The 19,363-nt window shown below is 42.5% G+C and overlaps 1 protein-coding gene across 1 annotated transcript in view; it reads right to left on the bottom strand.

Moving 5' to 3' along the window:
• Positions 1 to 295: 295 nt before the first annotated feature.
• AP1S3 (adaptor related protein complex 1 subunit sigma 3) overlaps positions 296 to 19,363 on the bottom strand; it is a 30,106-nt gene continuing 11,038 nt past the window's right edge. The window contains exons 2-5 of the mRNA XM_081813499.1: positions 15,944 to 16,122; positions 13,630 to 13,738; positions 6,438 to 6,575; positions 296 to 650 (exon numbers count right to left, since the gene is read on the bottom strand). Coding sequence (XP_081669625.1) covers positions 615 to 650; positions 6,438 to 6,575; positions 13,630 to 13,738; positions 15,944 to 16,122 — 462 coding nt within the window. The 3' untranslated portion in view covers positions 296 to 614. The remainder of the gene's footprint in view (positions 651 to 6,437; positions 6,576 to 13,629; positions 13,739 to 15,943; positions 16,123 to 19,363) is intronic.

Genomic DNA, 19,363 nt, shown 5'->3' with positions numbered 1-19,363 from the left:
TATTGCCTTTGGTTATTTTCCTTAATTCCAACCCTGAAAAAATAAATGAATTTAGGACATTAAAATCAGATACATTGTATCTGGACTGAAGTTACATTTTACTAAGCATATTAAAAATGTCTAGCATTATGTATGAGCTCTGAACTCTTAACAAAACTTGGAATTATTACAAAATTTAAAAAGCTGAACATTTAGAAAAGAATTATTGATATGACATATATTTTACATTCAAAATCAGGGGTTATTACAATGCACTTTTCAGTTGTCAGTAGAGAATCAAATGCAACAAAAAACATATTGCGACACATTTATTTAAATTAGCTTAAAAATATCACACGGGTTCAAACACTGCAAAACAAATATTCAGTCAGTTGAGTCACGAAGCAGTTATTTGAACATCCAGACTACAATAAGTAGGTATATACAGTATAATACAGATATGTAATAATGATAAATATATTATGTTAAACAACCTTTTGCTAGTTAACAAAGAATCCCTTTTAGGTTATTTTTGGCATGATGCCGGGGGCTCTGTCAAAGAACTGGACACCGGGAATTTGCTAATTTATAGGCTCCCAGCGTGTAGCACTTGGACTCTTCAAGTAGATGCATAGCTAAAACGTAGGCTTGTTCATATATTCTTCCATTGTCTGAAAGAGAAAAATAAATTAGAACAATTTCCCCTTAAACCACAGTCTTTAGCAGAAGGTGAAACCTTTTTCATTCTTTTACTTACTCATTTTTTGCTGTTACTGAACAGAAGTTCCCAAAACATATATGTACATAAATCTTTGCATCCTGATCAAGAACAGTGGTTCAGAGTTTGAGAATAATTTGCATACATCTCCATATGGCTGGAACTAAATAACTTTCAACAGAGAAAGAGCTGAGCTTGATCATAAAAAGAATGTCGGATAAGAAAAATACTAAAGCATCAGCGGCCAGCATATCACTGTTGACTTCAGATAAATATGCCTACTGAAACGATCATGAGAACCACCTCCAGGCACATGTATTAGAGAAATCTCAGTTTCTGCTACAGATTCTGTGCAAAACATCTTTTTACACTTACTGGCAAGATATAAAGGACAGACTACGATTCATAAGAATTTCTTCCATGTAGGGGCTCCTGGGTGGCTCAGTCGGTTAAGCATCTGCCTTCGGCTCAGGTCATGATCCCAGGGTTCTGGGATCGAGCCCCGCATCTGGCCCCCTGCTCGGCAGGAAGCCTGCTTCTCCCTCTCCCACTCCCCCTGCTTGTGTTCCCTCTCTCACTGTCTCTCTGTCAAATAAATAAATAAAATCTTAAAAAAAAAAAAAAAGAATTTCTTCCACGTATTTTGAAACGGCTTTCCTCCAAAGTATGCAAACTTTCTTCATCCCCATCAGTTGGCAAGTTTGCTAACACACCACAAGGCCATAATTTTTTTCCAGCACTTTTTAAAAAAATGTTTGGACAGATTTGCAATTAGAGGTAGAGTTAAAATATACAGTGATTTTGCAAGCCCTTTATCATGCAAGATGAATGGACTTTCTCTTGCATTCTTTCCTACTGTAAACATATATATTTGTTTAACAGAGTGGTTCCTGGGTTGAATCAATAAGGAAGTTCAAGGGGGCAGCCTTGGGTAATGCCCCTGCCTTTTCCGTGTGAGCCAGGGTCAGCTCAATCAGCAATGTGCAACCTGTTCTTAGGCCTGAACCTCAGGGTACATGATTCACTTGCACCTGCCAGGGAAGACACTGATCAGCATGGGCCAAACTGAGCAAGGCCATGGCTAAGCAACATTGCTCAGAGGGTACTGAAGTTAGAAATCCGGTGTTCTGGGGCGCCTGGGTGGCTCAAATGGTTAAGCGTCTGCCTTCGGCTCAGGTCATGATTCCAGGGTCCTGGGATCGAGCCCCACATCGGGCTCCTGGCTCAGCGGGGAGCCTGCTTCTCCTTCTCCCTCTGCCTCTCTCCCTGCTCATGCTCTCTCTCTCTCTCTCTGTATCTCTGTGTCTCAAATGAATAAATCTTTAAAAACAAAACAAAACAAAAAGAAATCCAGTGTTCTAACTGGTTTTCACCAGCTCTGTTTAGAATTCCAGTGTTCCTCTGATGAAATACTTGTGCTCAGTCATCCACACTTTCTTATAAAGCTCTTACACCTCACACTGGCCAACAGCAACCCACACCCCAAGACCTTTGCCCTGTATCTCCTCTTACAGAAGCTGCTGGTGTCTTTAAAGTTAGCCGGAGTATCACATTGGCCTGGGGCCCATGCCTATTTTGTAGCATCTAGAGTTTATATCATTAAAAAAGGAATACAAAGGGGCACCTGGGTGGCTCAGTCGGTTAAGCGTCCAACTCTTAATTTTGGCTCAGGTCATGATCACAGGGTTGTGAGATCGAACCCTGCACTGGGGCTCCCCCAGCATGGAGCCTGCTTAAGATTTCCTCTGCTTCTCCCCCAACCCCAGCTTGCACTCTCTCTCTCTCTCTCTCTTACAAAAAGAAGGAATACAAAGAAATACAAAATTGGGTATAAAGTTTATTTAGAATGAGAAAAGAAATAACAGATGCTAACTTTTTTAAAAAAATTATTTATTTATTTGAGAGAGGGAGAGCACAGAGGGAGAGTGAGAGGGACAAACAGAGAGCAGGGAGCCCGATGTGGGGCTCGATCCCAGGACCCTGAGATCATGACCTAAGCCGAAGGCAGATGCTTAACTGACTGAGCCACCCAGGTGCCCCCAGATGATAAATTTTTTTTAGAAGATTTTATTTATTTATTTGTCATAGAAAGAGAGAGAGAGAGCACAAGTAAGGGGAGCAGCATGCAGAGGGAGAAGCACGTTCCCTGCTGAGCAAGGAGCCCGATGCGGGGCTCGATCTCAGGACCCTGAGATCATGACCTGAGCCAAAAGCAGACGCTTAACCGACTGAGCCACACAGGCACCCCTCGGATGATAAATTTTTAAAAGATGACAAATATCGCAGAATTCAGAACAACAGCATATGGTTTCCATTCATTAAGTACCTGACACACTTTATAATATGTTCATTGCATGGCTACATATGCTTTGCAGTTAGATATCCTACCTTTGCAAATCTCACCACATGAGCCTGCAGCCTTGGAAGGGGCTTGGGCCAGCAAAAGGCTCTGGAATTGTCACTCCACTGACTTCCTGGTTCACTGGCCTCTAGTTATCGGCCCTGCTTCACAGCACTGGTTAACTCAGCCTGCTAAAGACTGCACGGACTGCCCTTTCTGAACCATGCTGTTCCCCAGATTACACGAACCAAGAGCACACAAGGTCTGTATTTTCTTGAGCTTGCCACTTTCAAGGTTGGAACAGACTTTTAAGAATGACACAACCTTAAAGAGCTCTGCTCTGGCCATTCACAAGAGGACCCAGATCTGTCCCTCAGGACCCCATCTGTTATCCATCTTGTACCCCCACATTTCTTGTGGATTCAGCACCGTATGCACTACAACTTTTTACTGCACTATGGTTTCGCTTAGCTGTTAACATGAGTTGTGCTTTTAAGGGTGACAATGTTGGGGTGCACCTAAAGCCATTTCTCACGCATCCACACATACACAGGCAAGATATCCTGTTTCGTGAGCTAATGAGGTACATTTTGACCCTCGCTCCTCACCCTGTGGGGGAACCTCTTCTATCGGTCACCCCTGCTGGCGATGCCAGGAATTGCAACCCCCGCAGCTAACGAGGACCATCTTTCCCTTTCAGCTTCTTTTCTCTTCTCACTCCGCACCACCGCCCACAGGTTGTCCCCCTGAAAATAAGGCACCTCCTAAAGTCACCCCCAACCACTTAAACTGTTCTTTTCTTAATCCGTACTACTAATGTCAAGCCCCAGTACACTCAGAATAATCCCTGAGCATTTGGAGATTTAAGACTATGTATCTTCTTACTAAATATGTGAGGACAGCCTTTCTATTCTAAGAAACTTTTTTGGGTAGGAGTCGGGGAAAGTTCCAGGAGCTAAAAGCACAAGCAATATTACAAAGGCCTCCCTTAACCTTTAATAGCTACATGTGTGTGCTCAGGTCCAGAGAACAGGGAAAAAAAGAAAGCAGTCACGTTTTTCCTTATGTAATTATGTTACTTGCACCCCTTCATTCTAAACATTTCTGATCAGATATACACAGTCAATTTCCCAATCAGCTCCCCAAATGTTCACTGATTCACTGACTTAGCTGAAGTACCCAGAGCCCAAGAGAGCACTGATAACACTGTCTCTATTTGGCAGGTGCTGTGATTTCACCAAGCGAGATTTGGAAGGCAGTCATGGCATTGCCTGCTCACTATGGGGACGCCGGGGCTAAATGGAGGGGCTCCGGAGGCCTACCCATCAAGACCTTCCACTTGATCGCCAGGGACATGAACTACCAGTTAATGTTTACTTATGAAAGGGCTCTCTCCTGAAATCTGTGCTTCCCAGAGTTCCATGGAACCAGATTCACTGCAAGCTCTTTGAAACTCTATGTATTTCTTACAGAGGAGGAATTCAAAATAATCCAGGTGTGTCTTGGCCCCAATTCAAAAAGCTTTAATTACTATGAGTGCCAAAGACCCTGCTAAAAAGTCCCTTTCTCCTGTAAGGCTTAGACTCCACAGTCAGGGCCCTGAGGATAGAATTATAAATAACCCCTGGCATATTTTAAGAAAGGTTGTTCTGTGGAATTTCCAAACCACTGAGTTCTCAAGCACCTTGTAAAATTCCCTTCCTGTGGCATTTGGAGAGAGCCAAGTAAACAGCAGAAAGTTTAAGTGCATTTCTTGAGGCGAGAACAACTCTGGAAAGAAATGCACCGGCCTCCTAAAAGGCACGCGCAGACACTTTGGGGTACTGCTCCTACAGAGGTCTTCCTCAGGGTCCGTTCACCCGAGGACCGGTTCCCCTGGGTGGGCAGGAGCAACTCGTCGGTTCAGAGACGTGCACAAAAAAGGGGCTGGGAAACCATGCCTGATGTTGTTTTATTAACACAATCAGTATCTTCTTTCTCAAAAGGCAGGAAGAATGGCTTTAATGCCAATTTTTAAGAGAGAGTTTATGATCCTCTGGGATCTCCTGACCGGCTACTGTAAAACAGGCAAGCGGAAAGACCCAAGGACGCTGCGGGCAGAAGTACCCAGGGGTGGTGAAGCCGGGACAGAGCTCAGCTTTGAGCCAGAGCTGGTGGGTTCACCTCATTAGGGAGGCCAAAGGTCAGAGGGTGATGTGCTCTTTCTCGGTGTCCTTGGGAGGAAGGAGTGAAGGGGCTGATGTAGGTGAGTCCCCTTATCGGGTACAATGCCAATCTAGCCTGCTTCTAAAAGACCCACTGTATTTTTTTTTTTTAAAGATTTTATTTATTTATTTGAGAGAATGAGAGAGAGAGAGAGAGCATGAGAGGGGGAGGGTCAGAGGGAGAAGCAGACTCCCCGCCGAGCAGGGAGCCCGATGCGGGACTCGATCCAGGGACTCCAGGATCATGACCTGAGCCGAAGGCAGTCGCTTAACCAACTGAGCCACCCAGGTGCCCGAGACCCACTGTATTTTATATAAATATCACAGAACCAGGAGCACATGGATGCTTCTGGGCCCATTTACACCTTGGCAAGCAAGCCACAGTATTCTCAATTTATTTATGCAAACAGGAGCACACAGGCAGCCTCGGCGGGAGGTGTGAGAAATTTTAATTAAAATGATAAATACCATCTTCAATAATAAAGCTCTAATATCACTGGCAAATGAAATAACGACGTACTCCTATTCTCCTTTCCCAGGGTAGCGCAGATATTTTTTTTTTTTAAAGATTTTATTTATTTACTTGACAAAGAGAGAGAGTTAGTGAGAGCAGGAACACAAGCGGGGGAGTGGGAGAGGGAGAAGCAGGCTTCCCGCCGAGCAGGGAGCCCGATGTGGGGCTCGATCGAACCCAGGACCCTGGGATCATGACCTGAGCCGAAGGCAGACGCTTAACGACTGAGCCACCCAAGCGCCCCGGTAGCGCAGATATTTTAATGAAAATCTTTTTATACCTCTCGTAAAATCCTTGAAAAAAAATTAGCACCAAGCTTTTGATACCTTTTTGATAGTTAGGTATCCTCACTAAAAAAAAAATTCAGCCAAACAAAGAACGAAGATTCTGGAGCCCAGCGTCCTGCGTTCAAATCTCTATTCCACACTTACTGGCTGTGTCACATCAAGCAGATTGTTTAACCTCTCTGTGTCTCAGTTTACTCAGCTTCAAAATGAGGGCAAAAAATGCTACCCACCTCTTAGAGGTATTGTGATAATTAAATGAGTTAAAACAGGTAAGTTACTTAGAAACTGCACTCAGCATAGAGGAAGCGCTCAGTAAGTCTCTGCCAACATAACTTCAGCAGCAGCACCATCATCATTATCATTTTCCCCCATGGCACCAACGCTGGGTACTGACCTCCTGTAACATATCAGAATCTTCAATGGCTTTGACAGCAGATTTTTTGGACGTTTCCTGAATTTCTCCACCCATTATAAACTCGTCAAGGATAAAATAAGCCTTTTCGAAATTAAAGATAATATCCAGCTCACAGACCTGGTAGACAAAAACAAATGTTTTGGTAAACTTGCAGGAATATCAGGGCAAACAAATGTCAGCGTCTCAAGCTTTCTCAACAGTTACACCCATGTGGCATACCAAAGATAAAACCATCAGATGGTAGCGTAAGGACCGAGAAACAGAACGAGGGGATCCCAGGCCTTTAGCAAAAGTAAAACCACATTCCATTAAGCAGGCCATGTCCCTAAATAATATTTCTTTATGTCACAACAAGAAATTTGAGACTTGGGACAGGAATCAGGCAGCACGAGCTCATATTTCCATCTGCACGAATAGAAGCCAAGTCCCCACTGCAAGTCAGGCAGAGGACAACACCTCCTTCCTCCTACTCGACCGGCTGGAAATCTTGGCTCCTAGCTTTAGGACTCTCAGAAGCTCACTCTTCAGAGGCAAATTAGCTCAACTGTGCTAATTTTTCTCAAAATTATGTCACAAGCCAGTGGTTCTCAAACTTCAGAGTGTATCCGAATCCCCCATAAGGCTCCTTAAGGGACACAGTGCTTGGGCCCCAGCCCTGGAGTTTCCGATTCGGTGGGTCTGGGTAAGGCCTGAGAGTCTGCACTTGTAACTGGTTCCCAGGTGATGCTAATGAGGCGGGTCTGGGGACCACACAGGGAGAACGACTATCATAGACCAAAACAGAGTCCGATAGATTTTGCTGTGTAAGGGAAGCAAGCGACAAGAGCACCCCCCTCCCCCAATCATCCAGATAGGGCTTGTTTCCAATTCCCTGACCGGACCAGCACTCAGGCACTCTCCTGAGGTTTTCCTTCTCACTTATTCCTCAACTCCCCAACATTTCTGTTTCCGGTTCCACACCCTCTGGAAGGCTTCCACCTGCAAGTTTTTAGCCCTCCCCCTCCTTCACTTCTCAGCAACACTAGATACCCTTCACCAGTCTTTTTCCTGAAAATCCCCTCTCCCCTGCTCCCTGACTTTGGCAACGCCATTCAATGCCTGTTCCTGTCTTCCATCTCTGCTGAATCCTGAATCCTTCTCAGACTCGTTGGATGATCTCTACCCCTACTTCACATTTGGTTAGGAAGTATTTATGGAGTTCTCGGGACAGAATCAGCAAAGCCAGCCTCACGGCTGCATGTGTCTTACATTCCAGTGACCCACCTTCTGCTTTAATGCTGGTGTTTTTCATGAAAGCCTCTACTCTTTGCCCTACGTATATTCTAGACAATGCCAAGGACGCTCTACAGCTGTGTCTGGCATGCAGGTGTCTTAACAAACCCAGATGTCTAGCCCTGATCTCCTTCTGGGGCGAGTCCAATATTTCCACCTGCTCATTAGACCTCTCTGCCTGGATATTCCTCAGGCCAAGTCACCAGGTGCCAAACTGAGGTTAAGCGTATTCTTTTCCCCGCAGACCCTGTTTTCCTTCATAGCTGCAACCTCTATCTGTGGCTCAATCTAATTCATCCCACAGATCCACTTCTTTCCCCCTCCCCCTCATCCCTCTCTCTCCTTCAGTCTCATCCCTCTCAGTCTGGTCTCCAATTCCTATTGATTCTATCATGGAAATAAATCCCAGCCCTTCCTGTCTTCTCCCCGTTCACCACCGCTGCTCCGGCCTGCAGCGTCTCATGAAGGCCACTGCAATGACCTTCTAGGCGGTGTCCGTCCGCACTCAAGGCCAACAACCATTAACACTGTGCTGAAGTACCGATCTCTTTCCTCTCCTGAGTAGGGTCTTATGTTAAGGACAAAGATTCCATTCCTCTGCCTGGCATATAGGACTCCTGACCACCCAGCCTGGGCGGGCTATCTGCTGCCCATGTCAGCACTCAGCCACCCCATGCTACACCCACACTCCACTAACTCACCGGGTTCTCTTATGCCTTTACCCTTTGCCCATTCCAGCAATTCCTGCAATGACCCCCAGTTGGCCTTTTCTTTATTCTGCTGGCAAAATTAAGCTCATTTTTCAAGGCCAGATTCAAAAGTCAGGGGCACAATGATTCCACCAAAGCCTTTTTCCCCCATTCGGATTTCACACCGCTTGCTCTGTGTTCTCTCTTTCTGTGTATGCTGACTGATCAATCTCTGCCCCCCCAGTACTGTGAGCTCAGGCACAGACCTTATCTTATCAGTCATCTCGCTATCTCTGGTATCTAGCACATAACAGGACGCAGTACACATCTGCAGGAGAAATGAGTCAGTCATCACTTAGGCCTTGTTTCTATGATGCTGGGAATTAATGGCTTCCCAGACCAACAGTTCTCTGATGCTGCTGAGTACTATAACTTTACATAAAACCCATGTCAACATTTTAGCAAAGGGTTTAGGTCATACATTTACCATTTAGGTCAATAAGCTTGCAGACTCCACAAGGTAAACGGTTAGGTAAATACCGCTATCATAAATGGCCAGCTCAGAAAAACTCACCTAATTCATCTGCAAAGGTCATGGTCTCCTCATTCATTAGAAAGCAGCATCAAGTGGGTAAATCAACAACAAGTGGGTGTATATATCTAGAGCTACTTCCCTCCTCCCTCAACAGTCTATCTCTGCCTGACATGGAAATTCCATGTAGAAGTTGGAAAGAATGAGATAGATTTCTATGGATGGCTGTGGAAAGAACTCCAAGATACATCTGTAAGTGGGGGGAGGGGGGGAGAAAAAGTTGCAGAATAATATGCATAATGTCATAATATGCATAATCCCATTTAAAAATAAAACTGTATATGTCTAGAAGGATATGTAAAAAAATACACAATTTTAAATAATACAGATAAACAGAAAGAAAACACAATAGATCAGGCATCCATGCTCATTAGAGAAGGTACGAGAAGCAAGCAGTTACCAGAGGTCAGAAGAGGCAGGAAGTCAGTAGTTATAGTAGCAAGAGCTGAGGAACCTCAGAGTTCAAGGCAGGCGTAGACCAGGAGTCCGAGACAGACAGGAGCCTCATTAGGAGAAACCAGCAATTAGAATCCTGCAAGATGAACCTGACAGATACTAATGCAAGTTCTCTAGTTCTCTAGGACCATCTCAAACCCCACTCTCAGAGAGGCAACCTGCAGGCTGGCCAGCAGCCATGGGGCAATTAATTTACTGCATCTAGTTTCAAGAGATGGGAATAAAGTAACATGGCATGCAAAGCCAGATACACACACACACACATACACACATACACACACACATACACACACAGAGGCAGCTTGGATATACAATTACTATCTCTAGATCATAAGGAAACAGATGCACAAGTTCCATTGAAATTATAGAGAGTTACAAATGAGCAACTATTTCATATATGGCAACTCCAAAATGCTACTTCTTTGGTTATTCTTTGATCCTAACCCCAAGGGGTTACTGTATCTGTGAGTAAGAACTGGGAATATCTCCCAGAGCGCCTTAGACCAAATGCAGAGCAGTTACTCAAATACTTGTGAGTCCACCTCAAGGGTACTGTCCTGGTACATCAGGAATATGCCCTTGATGCTCAAATGACTGCATTTCATCTAATTATGCAAAAACAAGTGGTTTCCATGTTTATAAATACATGAGACTGTTGATTTCTTTTCTCATTTCTTGTGTATCTCTATTCTGGAAGAAAGCTTATAAGAGGCAGAAACAGTGATAATTTAATTTTACCCTTGATCTCTTAGCCTATGCTTTACTATAATCTGACCTGAGGGTCTACTCTTGTAGCAGAATACATGATGCAGAAGATTATTTCTGGCATTTCAATAACTAAATACTTCTGGATAGAGTCTAAGAACCTTCTCTTACTAAATTCTGTTCTAAAGTAAATACAAAAAGTTTAAATTATATACAGTAAATGTATAAAACCATACATACAATAATTACGGTTTAAGGTACAATGACATAGCAATTGACAGTTTGTAAAGTATTGTTAATTACACTGTCGCTTCGATCCTCACAACAGCCCCATGAGATCAGCAAAGTAAATATTTCTTTTAATCTTTTTGAGTGTTATTTTTCTTATATGTAAATTAGAGATCTATCCCGAGCCAAAATCATGAGTCTGGTTAGTGAGTGAGTGGACACCAGGACCCAGCAGGACTCAGAGCCCTCCTCTTCCTCCCAGAAAACTTCCTAAATCAAGATCAAACCTCTCTGGGGCAGCAACACCCATACTCTCTGAGCACATCTGTAAAAACTCACACTATAGTCTATAATGGGAAAATATGCAGGTGGCTAAATCCTCAGACAGACCTTTATCAACTGGGAGATTCTGGGGCATTTCTTCTTAGCCTCCATAAATTGGGGTTAATGCTGTTTACTGAAGATCAAAAGATTAACCAGTTAATCCTTGTAAATCTCCCTGGAATTGAAAAATGCTCAAAAAACACATAAATTAGTAGCCAGAGATTTTGATTTATCTGTCACAGGAAAGTAATATTTTCCAATGTTATAAGAGAAGCTCGGTACAAAGTTTTCTCTTCGATAATATTAAGGGCAGAATTCCAGGAGACCTTCAGGATTAACACAAGAGGAAAAGAAAGCCAAAGAGAAATATATTATTCCTGAGATGATGTCAATGAGAATCAGTACTGGTAGGCTTTGCTCATCACAGTTAATTAATAAGAACTGAACACCTACTGGGCAGATAGCCTTGAATTGCTCTTAGCTGCTCTTAGCTTAATAAAAGATTCATTGAATTTTTTAGTGAATTAAATTTTGGTCCATGGGAAAGACAGAGCTTCTAAAGGTACACCAAAATAGGATGAAAAATTAATGTTAGAGAAATAGGAATTCATTCTGATTCTCTTTATATCTTAACTGGGCTCAGCTTTGGTGAAGGTGATTTAGATTCTCTTAAGAAAGCAATGTGTTCTCAAATATCTAATATTTGGTCAGATAAGACTGACATAAAAATTTGACCTCCATTCACATTATCACAGTCAGGGAAATCTAGGAAAACACAACAGGTCAAACCCGAGTGCAGAAATTAGGGGCAGAAGGCAGGTCCTGGGAAAGCCTGGGCCTCAGGAAAACACCTTCAGGCCTTTCTTTACAAAAGGCCAAGTTTGCAGTGGATTTCAAAATGTCAGGCTTCCTTTGAATAATGGAAAGCATAAAATTAAATAATCTCACGTTCAAAAACATGCAATTATACACCTGCGAATCTCTCTCTAAAAGATGAAAATAAACATGGGGAGCTAAGAGAAAGAGAAAGAAAAAATGGTCTGGCTGTCTTACTCTCTATACTGACCAACGACCTAAAATCTCCGAAGCGACATTTAAAGTCATCTTCTAACATCATTTACGAAGGGAAATAAAGGGGAATAATAAGGATGAAGGGAGGGAGGGAAAGAAAATTCTTTCAAAAACCTTTCAAGTACTCACCCTTGTGAAAATTGTTGCAAGTAATCTGATAAAACCCTGGCGATGCTGCAAATGTTACTCATTCCATTGACCAGAGCACAGAAAGTCTTGTGGAAGCAAACTGTCCCAACAACACTTAATAGAAATCCTCAGTGACCCAGGGAACAGGGAAGGGAGCATTACTGAGAGAAAATATATTCCAAATCCAATGATTTATTTCTTAAGACCATGAAATGGATGGCATGTTTCTGGAACATTTGCTAAAATCTGGCCCAGAGTTGCTCACAAGTGTTGAAAAATCAAACAACTAAATCCTAGGTCATGATCTCGAGACACCTGAAGTTTGGTGTTCATACAAATCTTGCACAAGTTAAGGATAATACCAGGCTGTCCCATGTGGTTGGAGCACTGAGCCTATCAGGGATAAAAAGAAAGAACAGCGAGAAGGTTGGAGAAGTGGTCTGGAACTGATGTTTAGAAAGCTTAAATGCCAGGCTAAGAAGTTGGGCTTTTATTCATTATAGATGATGGAAAGTGGCTGAGGACAACCGTCACCTGGATCCATGCATTGCAAGGAAGATGGTAACTAACAAGCCAGGAAAGGGAAGCAGAGAAGAGCCCAGAGACATAAAGGGCCAGAGATGAGGTTTCAAAGAAAAGCAAAACTGCAATCCAAAGTAAACCTGTACTGGTGGGAGTGGAAGGAAAGAGATGGATTGTAGTCCCATCTGAATAGACAAAGGCAGCCTTTAGCAAAGGGTGGAGGAAGAACAAAGAAAGAAGCATTGAAGGATCCTGGGACATAATAAACTCAGTCACAAGACAGAACAGGTTTGCAGATTATTTTAGTTCTTGACACGTTACAACGGAGACGCCTGAGAGAAGTCCAGAGAAGACTGTCCTAAGCAGACTTCTGGAAAGAGAGCCATCTGGTCATGGATTCCAGGAGGGTAGAAAGGGCAGGGGGAGGAAGAGAGCTCGGGGCAGAAACCAAGCAGGGGCCTTTAGAAACAGGATGAGAATTAGCAGAACTCAGGGTTGTGCCAAAAAAAGAAAGGGAAGCAGTGACGAGCAAGGATCCCGTGCTACAGAGAGGTGAGGCAGGAGAAGACTGAAGAAGCATCACTGGTGTTGACCATTAGGAAGGGGCCAGTGGTAACTTTATGATTTCCTGGGAGCCATAAAGATGGAGCCCGAGCTGTAAAAGTGAATGAGTTCGAAGGATGGGGCACCTCATACAGGATATTACTTGGCAGTAAATGCATGGAGGTTAAATAGCAATAGGAAGGAAAAGGATTTTGGTTTCCTTGTTTGTTTGGCTTTTTTTTTTTTTTTTTCACGTATAAATAGTATTAAAGGACACTTGGAGCTTAGTAAAAGAAGCCAGAGAGGGGATTAAAAAGTCAAAATAGAAGAGAGATGACAGATGATGAAGAATGAGGAGGAAAACATCAAGGAATCCTTCACAATTAAATTCTTGTTCACTGAATGAGCTCTCTAGGGTGGTTGTGGTCTGAAGACAGAGAGAGACACGGCCTGCCTCTGAAAGCTTTGGAACCTTTGTTTACAAAGAATCACAGGAAGGGGGAGAATGCCTCATATTCTGATCCTTGTGCAAATGCAATTCATATTTTAGACTTGAGAGAGAGAAGGAATGTGATAAAGACAGAACTGACATAGAGCTGAAACGGGGACTAATTCCAAACAGACCAGTTTGGACACTTACATTTCCAAAGTATTTGTCCAGCAACTCCACATAACGATGCACAATCTCTAGTGTCAAGAGCTCATTGTCCTGATTTTCTACAGCACAGCAAAAATATAAACTAGCATACCTTGAAAGGAAAAACACGAAGAAAGAAAAGTAAAATACGATGACACATCCAATAACCTGAAGATGGTGTTTTCTGCAGTGAACATGCGAAGCTCCCTCTTCTCCAGAGACTCTCCCCATCCAAATCCAAGAAAGAAGTCATCATTCATCACATCCAATAGCCTCCCAATATGTGAAAGAGAATATATAAAAACAGAGTGGCCATTGGGTTATTTCGGTTAATTATATGAAAGACTCTCAACACCATTTTACCCTGAGGAACTGTTATCAGGAAGACAGAGTCCTTGGCCCAGAGTAATGGGGGTGTCTGCTCATGCCCCTCCCCTGCTTGTGAACCATCCTTTCTAAACTTCAAGCCCCCGACCCAGGCTCTCACCTCACACTCCTTCTGTATGTGACCCACCCTCAGCCCATCCAGTCTATCCTCCTGCCTAAAATCCTCTTTCCCACACCCATCTGTGTGGTTAATGCCAACTCCCCGCCTTAGCTCTGAGCTTGGATGTCTTTCCTCCGGGAAATCTCTAACCTCGCAGATGGGACTGGATGCCGGGCTCTGCACACCTGTGCCTCCCCCAACAGAGCACCTAGTGCTCTTCACTGCCCATTTCATGGCTTGTCTCTGCCCCACTAGGTCACTGGCTTCCCAAAGGCAGGTGCTGAGTCTGCCTTGCTCATGTTCCCAGGCGCTGCAAATATCTGTTGAGAGAACTGCTAAAGCCTATTCTTTATACAATGGCTTAAATCACAAATGAACTCAAAGTTTTAAAAAGCCAGCAGGCAGAGAGTAGGGACAAGCTTCTTGTTGACAAGTGCTTCCTGGGACTCTGCCTTGCCGTCCCTGGGATGCTTATTAAAAGGGGCCTTCACTGACATCTCTCCGGATGCTAGTACTAAATGCTTTAACCTTGGACCTGGCGGAAGCAGCTTTGCCCGGGCACTTCTTTTTTTTTTTTTTTTATTTGAGAGAGAGAGAGAGCATGAGAGGGGGGAGGGTCAGAGGGAGAAGCAGACTCCCTGCCGAGCAGGGAGCCCGATGCGGGACTCGATCCTGGGACTCCAGGATCATGACCTGAGCCGAAGGCAGTCGCTTAACCAACTGAGCCACCCAGGCGCCCCGGGGCACTTCTTCATAATTTACTCCATTAAATATAGCCTGCCAACTGGCCTCTGTTTTTGCCTTTCAGGTTTTATAAACACCTTTTGCAAGAGCCTTCCTAATGTGCATTTCTTTCTGGGAGTGGCAGGAGGATGTTGAATGCAGGGTCAGGTCAGCTGGGTTCTGGTCCAGGCTTGGACATGAATTATCTGGGCCTCTATGAGCAAAATGGCTTGACCTCTTAGGTCTCAGTTTCCTTACCCATAAACTAAAGTTGCTCACCAGTATGGTTCTGCTATGGCAAGCAGGTGCAATAATGAGAGGATATGTAAGTTTTAAAGCCAGAAGGAGGGGCGCCTGGGTGGCTCAGTCTGTTAAGCGATTGCCTTCAGCTCAGGTCATGATCTCAGGGTCCTGGGATCGAGCCCCAACTCAGGCTCCCTCCTCAACACGGCGTCTGCTTCTCCCTCTCCCTCTTCCTCTGCCCCTCCCCACCCCTGCTCATGTGCTCTTTCTCAAATAAATAAAATCTTTAAAAAAAAAAATAATAAAGCCAGAAGGATATGGATTTGAATCCTGACTCTCCCAATTGCCCCTTAGTTCCTGTGACTGAAGATTAATTACTTAGAAACTCTCTGTGGCTTCAATTTCCTCCTCTGCAAATATGAGTAATAATGGCAATAATAAGAGCTGCCCTTCTCTCTAGCACCTTAACCTGCATTTTGTCCCATAGCATGTATTACTAACAGATAAGGTTTTGTTTGCCTAACTGATGAGTATGCCCCATAAGAGCAGCATTGTTTCTGTCATTTGTTACGGCATCCACTGTCATTAGAAGTGCTGGAAATGTAATAGGTGCCCAGAAGCTATTTCTTGAATGCACTTGTACATTATCCACATGTAGATTACATCCCTAGAATCCATGCTGGCACATGGAAAGCCTTTCAATAAATGAGAGTTCTTTTTTGCTAGTCTACTGATACAAATATTTGGGTTCCAGGCTCCAAAGATTTCAGTAAGTGATGCAACTGGTGTTGTAATAAAAAATGTTCAGGATTAAACAATCCAAAGCAATAATGAGAAAGACAGTTTTCATAAAGTTACTCACACCTTTTATAAACAAGTTTTAGCTCCTTCCAGTCAATAAAGCTGCTTGTCCTCTGACCACGAGAGAGAATAATCTGAACAATTTCCCGGGTGATCCTTTTCCTCTCTTTGTCAGGGAGAGTCGTGTACCATTTCTGCAGCCGTAATTTCCCCTGTCGACTGAAAAGCAATATGAAATGTATCTAGAACAAATAAAGGACAGAGAAAAACAGAATTTGATCAGCTAAATCATTCTACATAGACACTGGAAATTAAATGGCAGGGTTTACAAATGATGATAATTCTGAACAAATGAAAAAATTCTCACCAGCATGAAAACTATCTCATTTGAAAATTACATTTAACCCATCCGAGAACAAAGAAATGTGTGTGTCCCAAACATGGCTTATTGGTATTAGAGGGGAAAGATAAGAGTTTAAAAAATTATCCCTTTTGGGAGTCACAAATTTATTATAGGCAGAAAAATATATAAAGGAAGAATGTAACTCTTTTAAGAAAACAATAAAATCTTCCTTCACCAGGCAAAAATAAAGTGTTAATAACAGTGGAAGAGTTTACTTTAAAAATTGCATCCCAGTTCCATGTCAAAACTATGGCAACATAGTGATAACAGAGCGGGGGAAAAGGGAGAGAAAGGAGGCAAAGGAAGATAAAGCACTAGGAAAGGGTGAGAAAGCAAGAAAGGGGCTACATTCTCAGTCTTTTTTTTTTTTTAATAAAAATTGTATATATTGAAGGCATACAAGAGAGGGATCTGATACACATATCTAGAGTGGAGTTATTACTATAGTCAAGCTAATTAACATTTCATCTCCTCACATGGTTGCCATTGTGTGTGTGTGATGACAGCCCCTGAAATCTAATCTCTTAGTAAATTTCCAGTAGTCAATCCAGTATCATTAACTATAGTCATCATCATGAACAGCAGATCTCTAGACTTATTATTCATCTTATAACTGCAACTTTGTGCTCTTCAACAAACATCTCCGCATTTCCCCCACCTCCCCACTCCTGGGAATCATGGTTCTACTCTATATGCCCCTATGACTTTTAATGTTTCAGATTCCACATATAAGTGAGGTCATGCAGTATTTGTCTTTCTATGCCTGGCTTATTTCATTGAGCATAATGTCATCCAGGTTTATCCATGATATCACCAATGACAGGATTTCTTTCTTTTTTATGACTGAAAATATTCCATTACACACACACACGCACACACAAAACACACACACATATATACCACATTTTCTTTATCCATTCATCTATCGATGGACACTTAGGTTAATTCCGTATCTTGGCTATTGTGAATAATGCTGCAATGAACTTGGAAGTGCAGATATCTCTTCAAGATACTGATTTCATTTCCTTTGAAAATACACCCAGAAGTGGGATTGCTGGATCACATAGTACTTCTATTTTTAATTATTTGAGGAACCTCCATACTGTTTTCCATGATAGCTACACCAGTTTGCATTCCCACCAACAGCATTCCCTTTTCTCCAAATCTTCACCAACACTATTGTCTTTTGTCTTTTTGGTAACAGTCATTTTAACCAATGGGAGGTGATCTCCTATGGTTTCGATTTGCATTTCTCTGATGATTAATGATGTTGAGCATCTTTTCATATACCTGTTGGCCATCTGTATGTCTTCTTTGAAGAAATACCTGTTCAGGTCCTTTGTCCATTTTTTAATCAGGTTATTTATTTTCTTGCTATTGACTGGTTTGAGTTACTTCTATATTTTGGATATTAACCTCCTAACAGATATATGGTTTACAAATATTTTCTTCCAGGTGGCCGCTTCATTCTGTTGATTGTTTCCTTTGCTGTGAAGAAGCTGTTTAGTTTGATGTAACCTCACTTGTCTATTTTTGCTTTTGTTCCCCTTGCTTTTGGGGTAATATCCAAAATATCGTTGCCTAGAACGAAGCTTTCTCCTTCTACTTTGTTCTAGTAGTTTTGCAGTTTCAGATCCTACATTTAAATCTTAAACCATTTTGAGTTGATTTTTTCAATAGGGAGTGTCAGAAGGATCCAATTTCATTCTTTTTCATGTGGATAACCAGTTTTCCCAATATCACTTATTGAAAGATTTTCCTTTCCCCTTTGTGTGTTCTTGGCAGCTTTGTTGAAGATCAAACGAAGTCTTAAATGTAAGCTCTTTACCCCACTTTGTGGCTAACTTGGCTGAGAGCTTTAGAATAGACCATCTCATGTAACAATTGTCTTTGTCATCCTAATAGATTTGTTAACAATTTAGATAGTGTGTTGGCTATGTTTGGAAGCAACCCAATCTTATTTTCAATTAAGTTTCAAAACGTGTATTTTAAATAAGGATTTATATTTCAATGCATTTTAAAAGATTTAAATGAATGGAAGACACCATAACATGTAGAAATTTACTTTGGTATACCTTGGAGGTTCAGCAGAGATGCTTTTCAGAAATTGTCAGATGGTATAATATTTATTTGATGGGAGATTAAGTTTTCTCAAGGCACCATGTGAGAAGTAGTTTAGAATCATAATTTATTTCGGGGCGCCTGGGTGGCTCAGTCATTAAGCGTCTGCCTTTGGCTCAGGTCATGATCCCAGGGTCCTGGGATCGAACCCGCATTAGGCTCCCTGCTCCGCGGGAAGCCTGCTTCTCCTTCTCCCACTCCCCCTGTTGTGTTCCCTCTCTTGTTGTGTCTCTCTCTGTCAAATAAATAAATAAAATCTTAAAAAAAAAAAAAGAATCATAATTTATTTCATCAGGTTTTTGCTTTCTTTTCTTTTAAAAAAAATAAAATTCAGTAGGGGTTAAGTGTGTCATGGAGGGGAGAATGATATATACTGGAAGCCAAAATAATTAAAATTTTAAAAACTTTTTTTTAAAGATTTTATTTATTTGCTTGAGAGAGAGAGAGAAAGAGCATAAGGGGGGGAGTGGTAGAGGAAGAGGGAGAAGCAGGCTCCCCGCTGAGCAGGGAGCCCCATGAGGAGGGACTGGATCCCAGGACTCTGGGATCATGACCTGAGCTGAAGGCAGATGTTTAACCGACTGAGCCACTCAGGCGCCCCTTTAAAAACATTTTATAAATAAAATATTCACCTCCTTTTATTGAAGAGGTTTGGCTCTGAATATCAGGGCATAGGTCATAAAAACTCACTAGGTGGTGATATCTGAGGACCAAAAGCAACCAGGCTCTTTCCTCAGAGCTCCTCCTACCTCAAACCTATAGAATTTGAGGTCTTCCTTAATAAAGTTATATTCTGTCTTAGAAAGAAAACATATCAAGTCAGGAAACGACAGATGTTGGTGAGGATGCGGAGAAAGGGGAACCCTCCTACACTGTTGGTGGGAATGCAAGCTAGTGCATCCACTCTGGAAAACAGCCTGGAGGTTCCTCAAAAAGTTGAAAATAGAGCTATCCTATGA

The sequence above is a fragment of the Leptonychotes weddellii genome, chromosome 3 (assembly GCF_054177405.1).
Source record: "Leptonychotes weddellii isolate Sample4059 chromosome 3, ASM5417740v2, whole genome shotgun sequence".
NCBI classification, from domain to species: Eukaryota; Metazoa; Chordata; class Mammalia; order Carnivora; family Phocidae; genus Leptonychotes; species Leptonychotes weddellii.
Note: the sequence above shows the minus strand (reverse complement) of the source record. Positions and strands in the feature narration are given on the sequence as shown.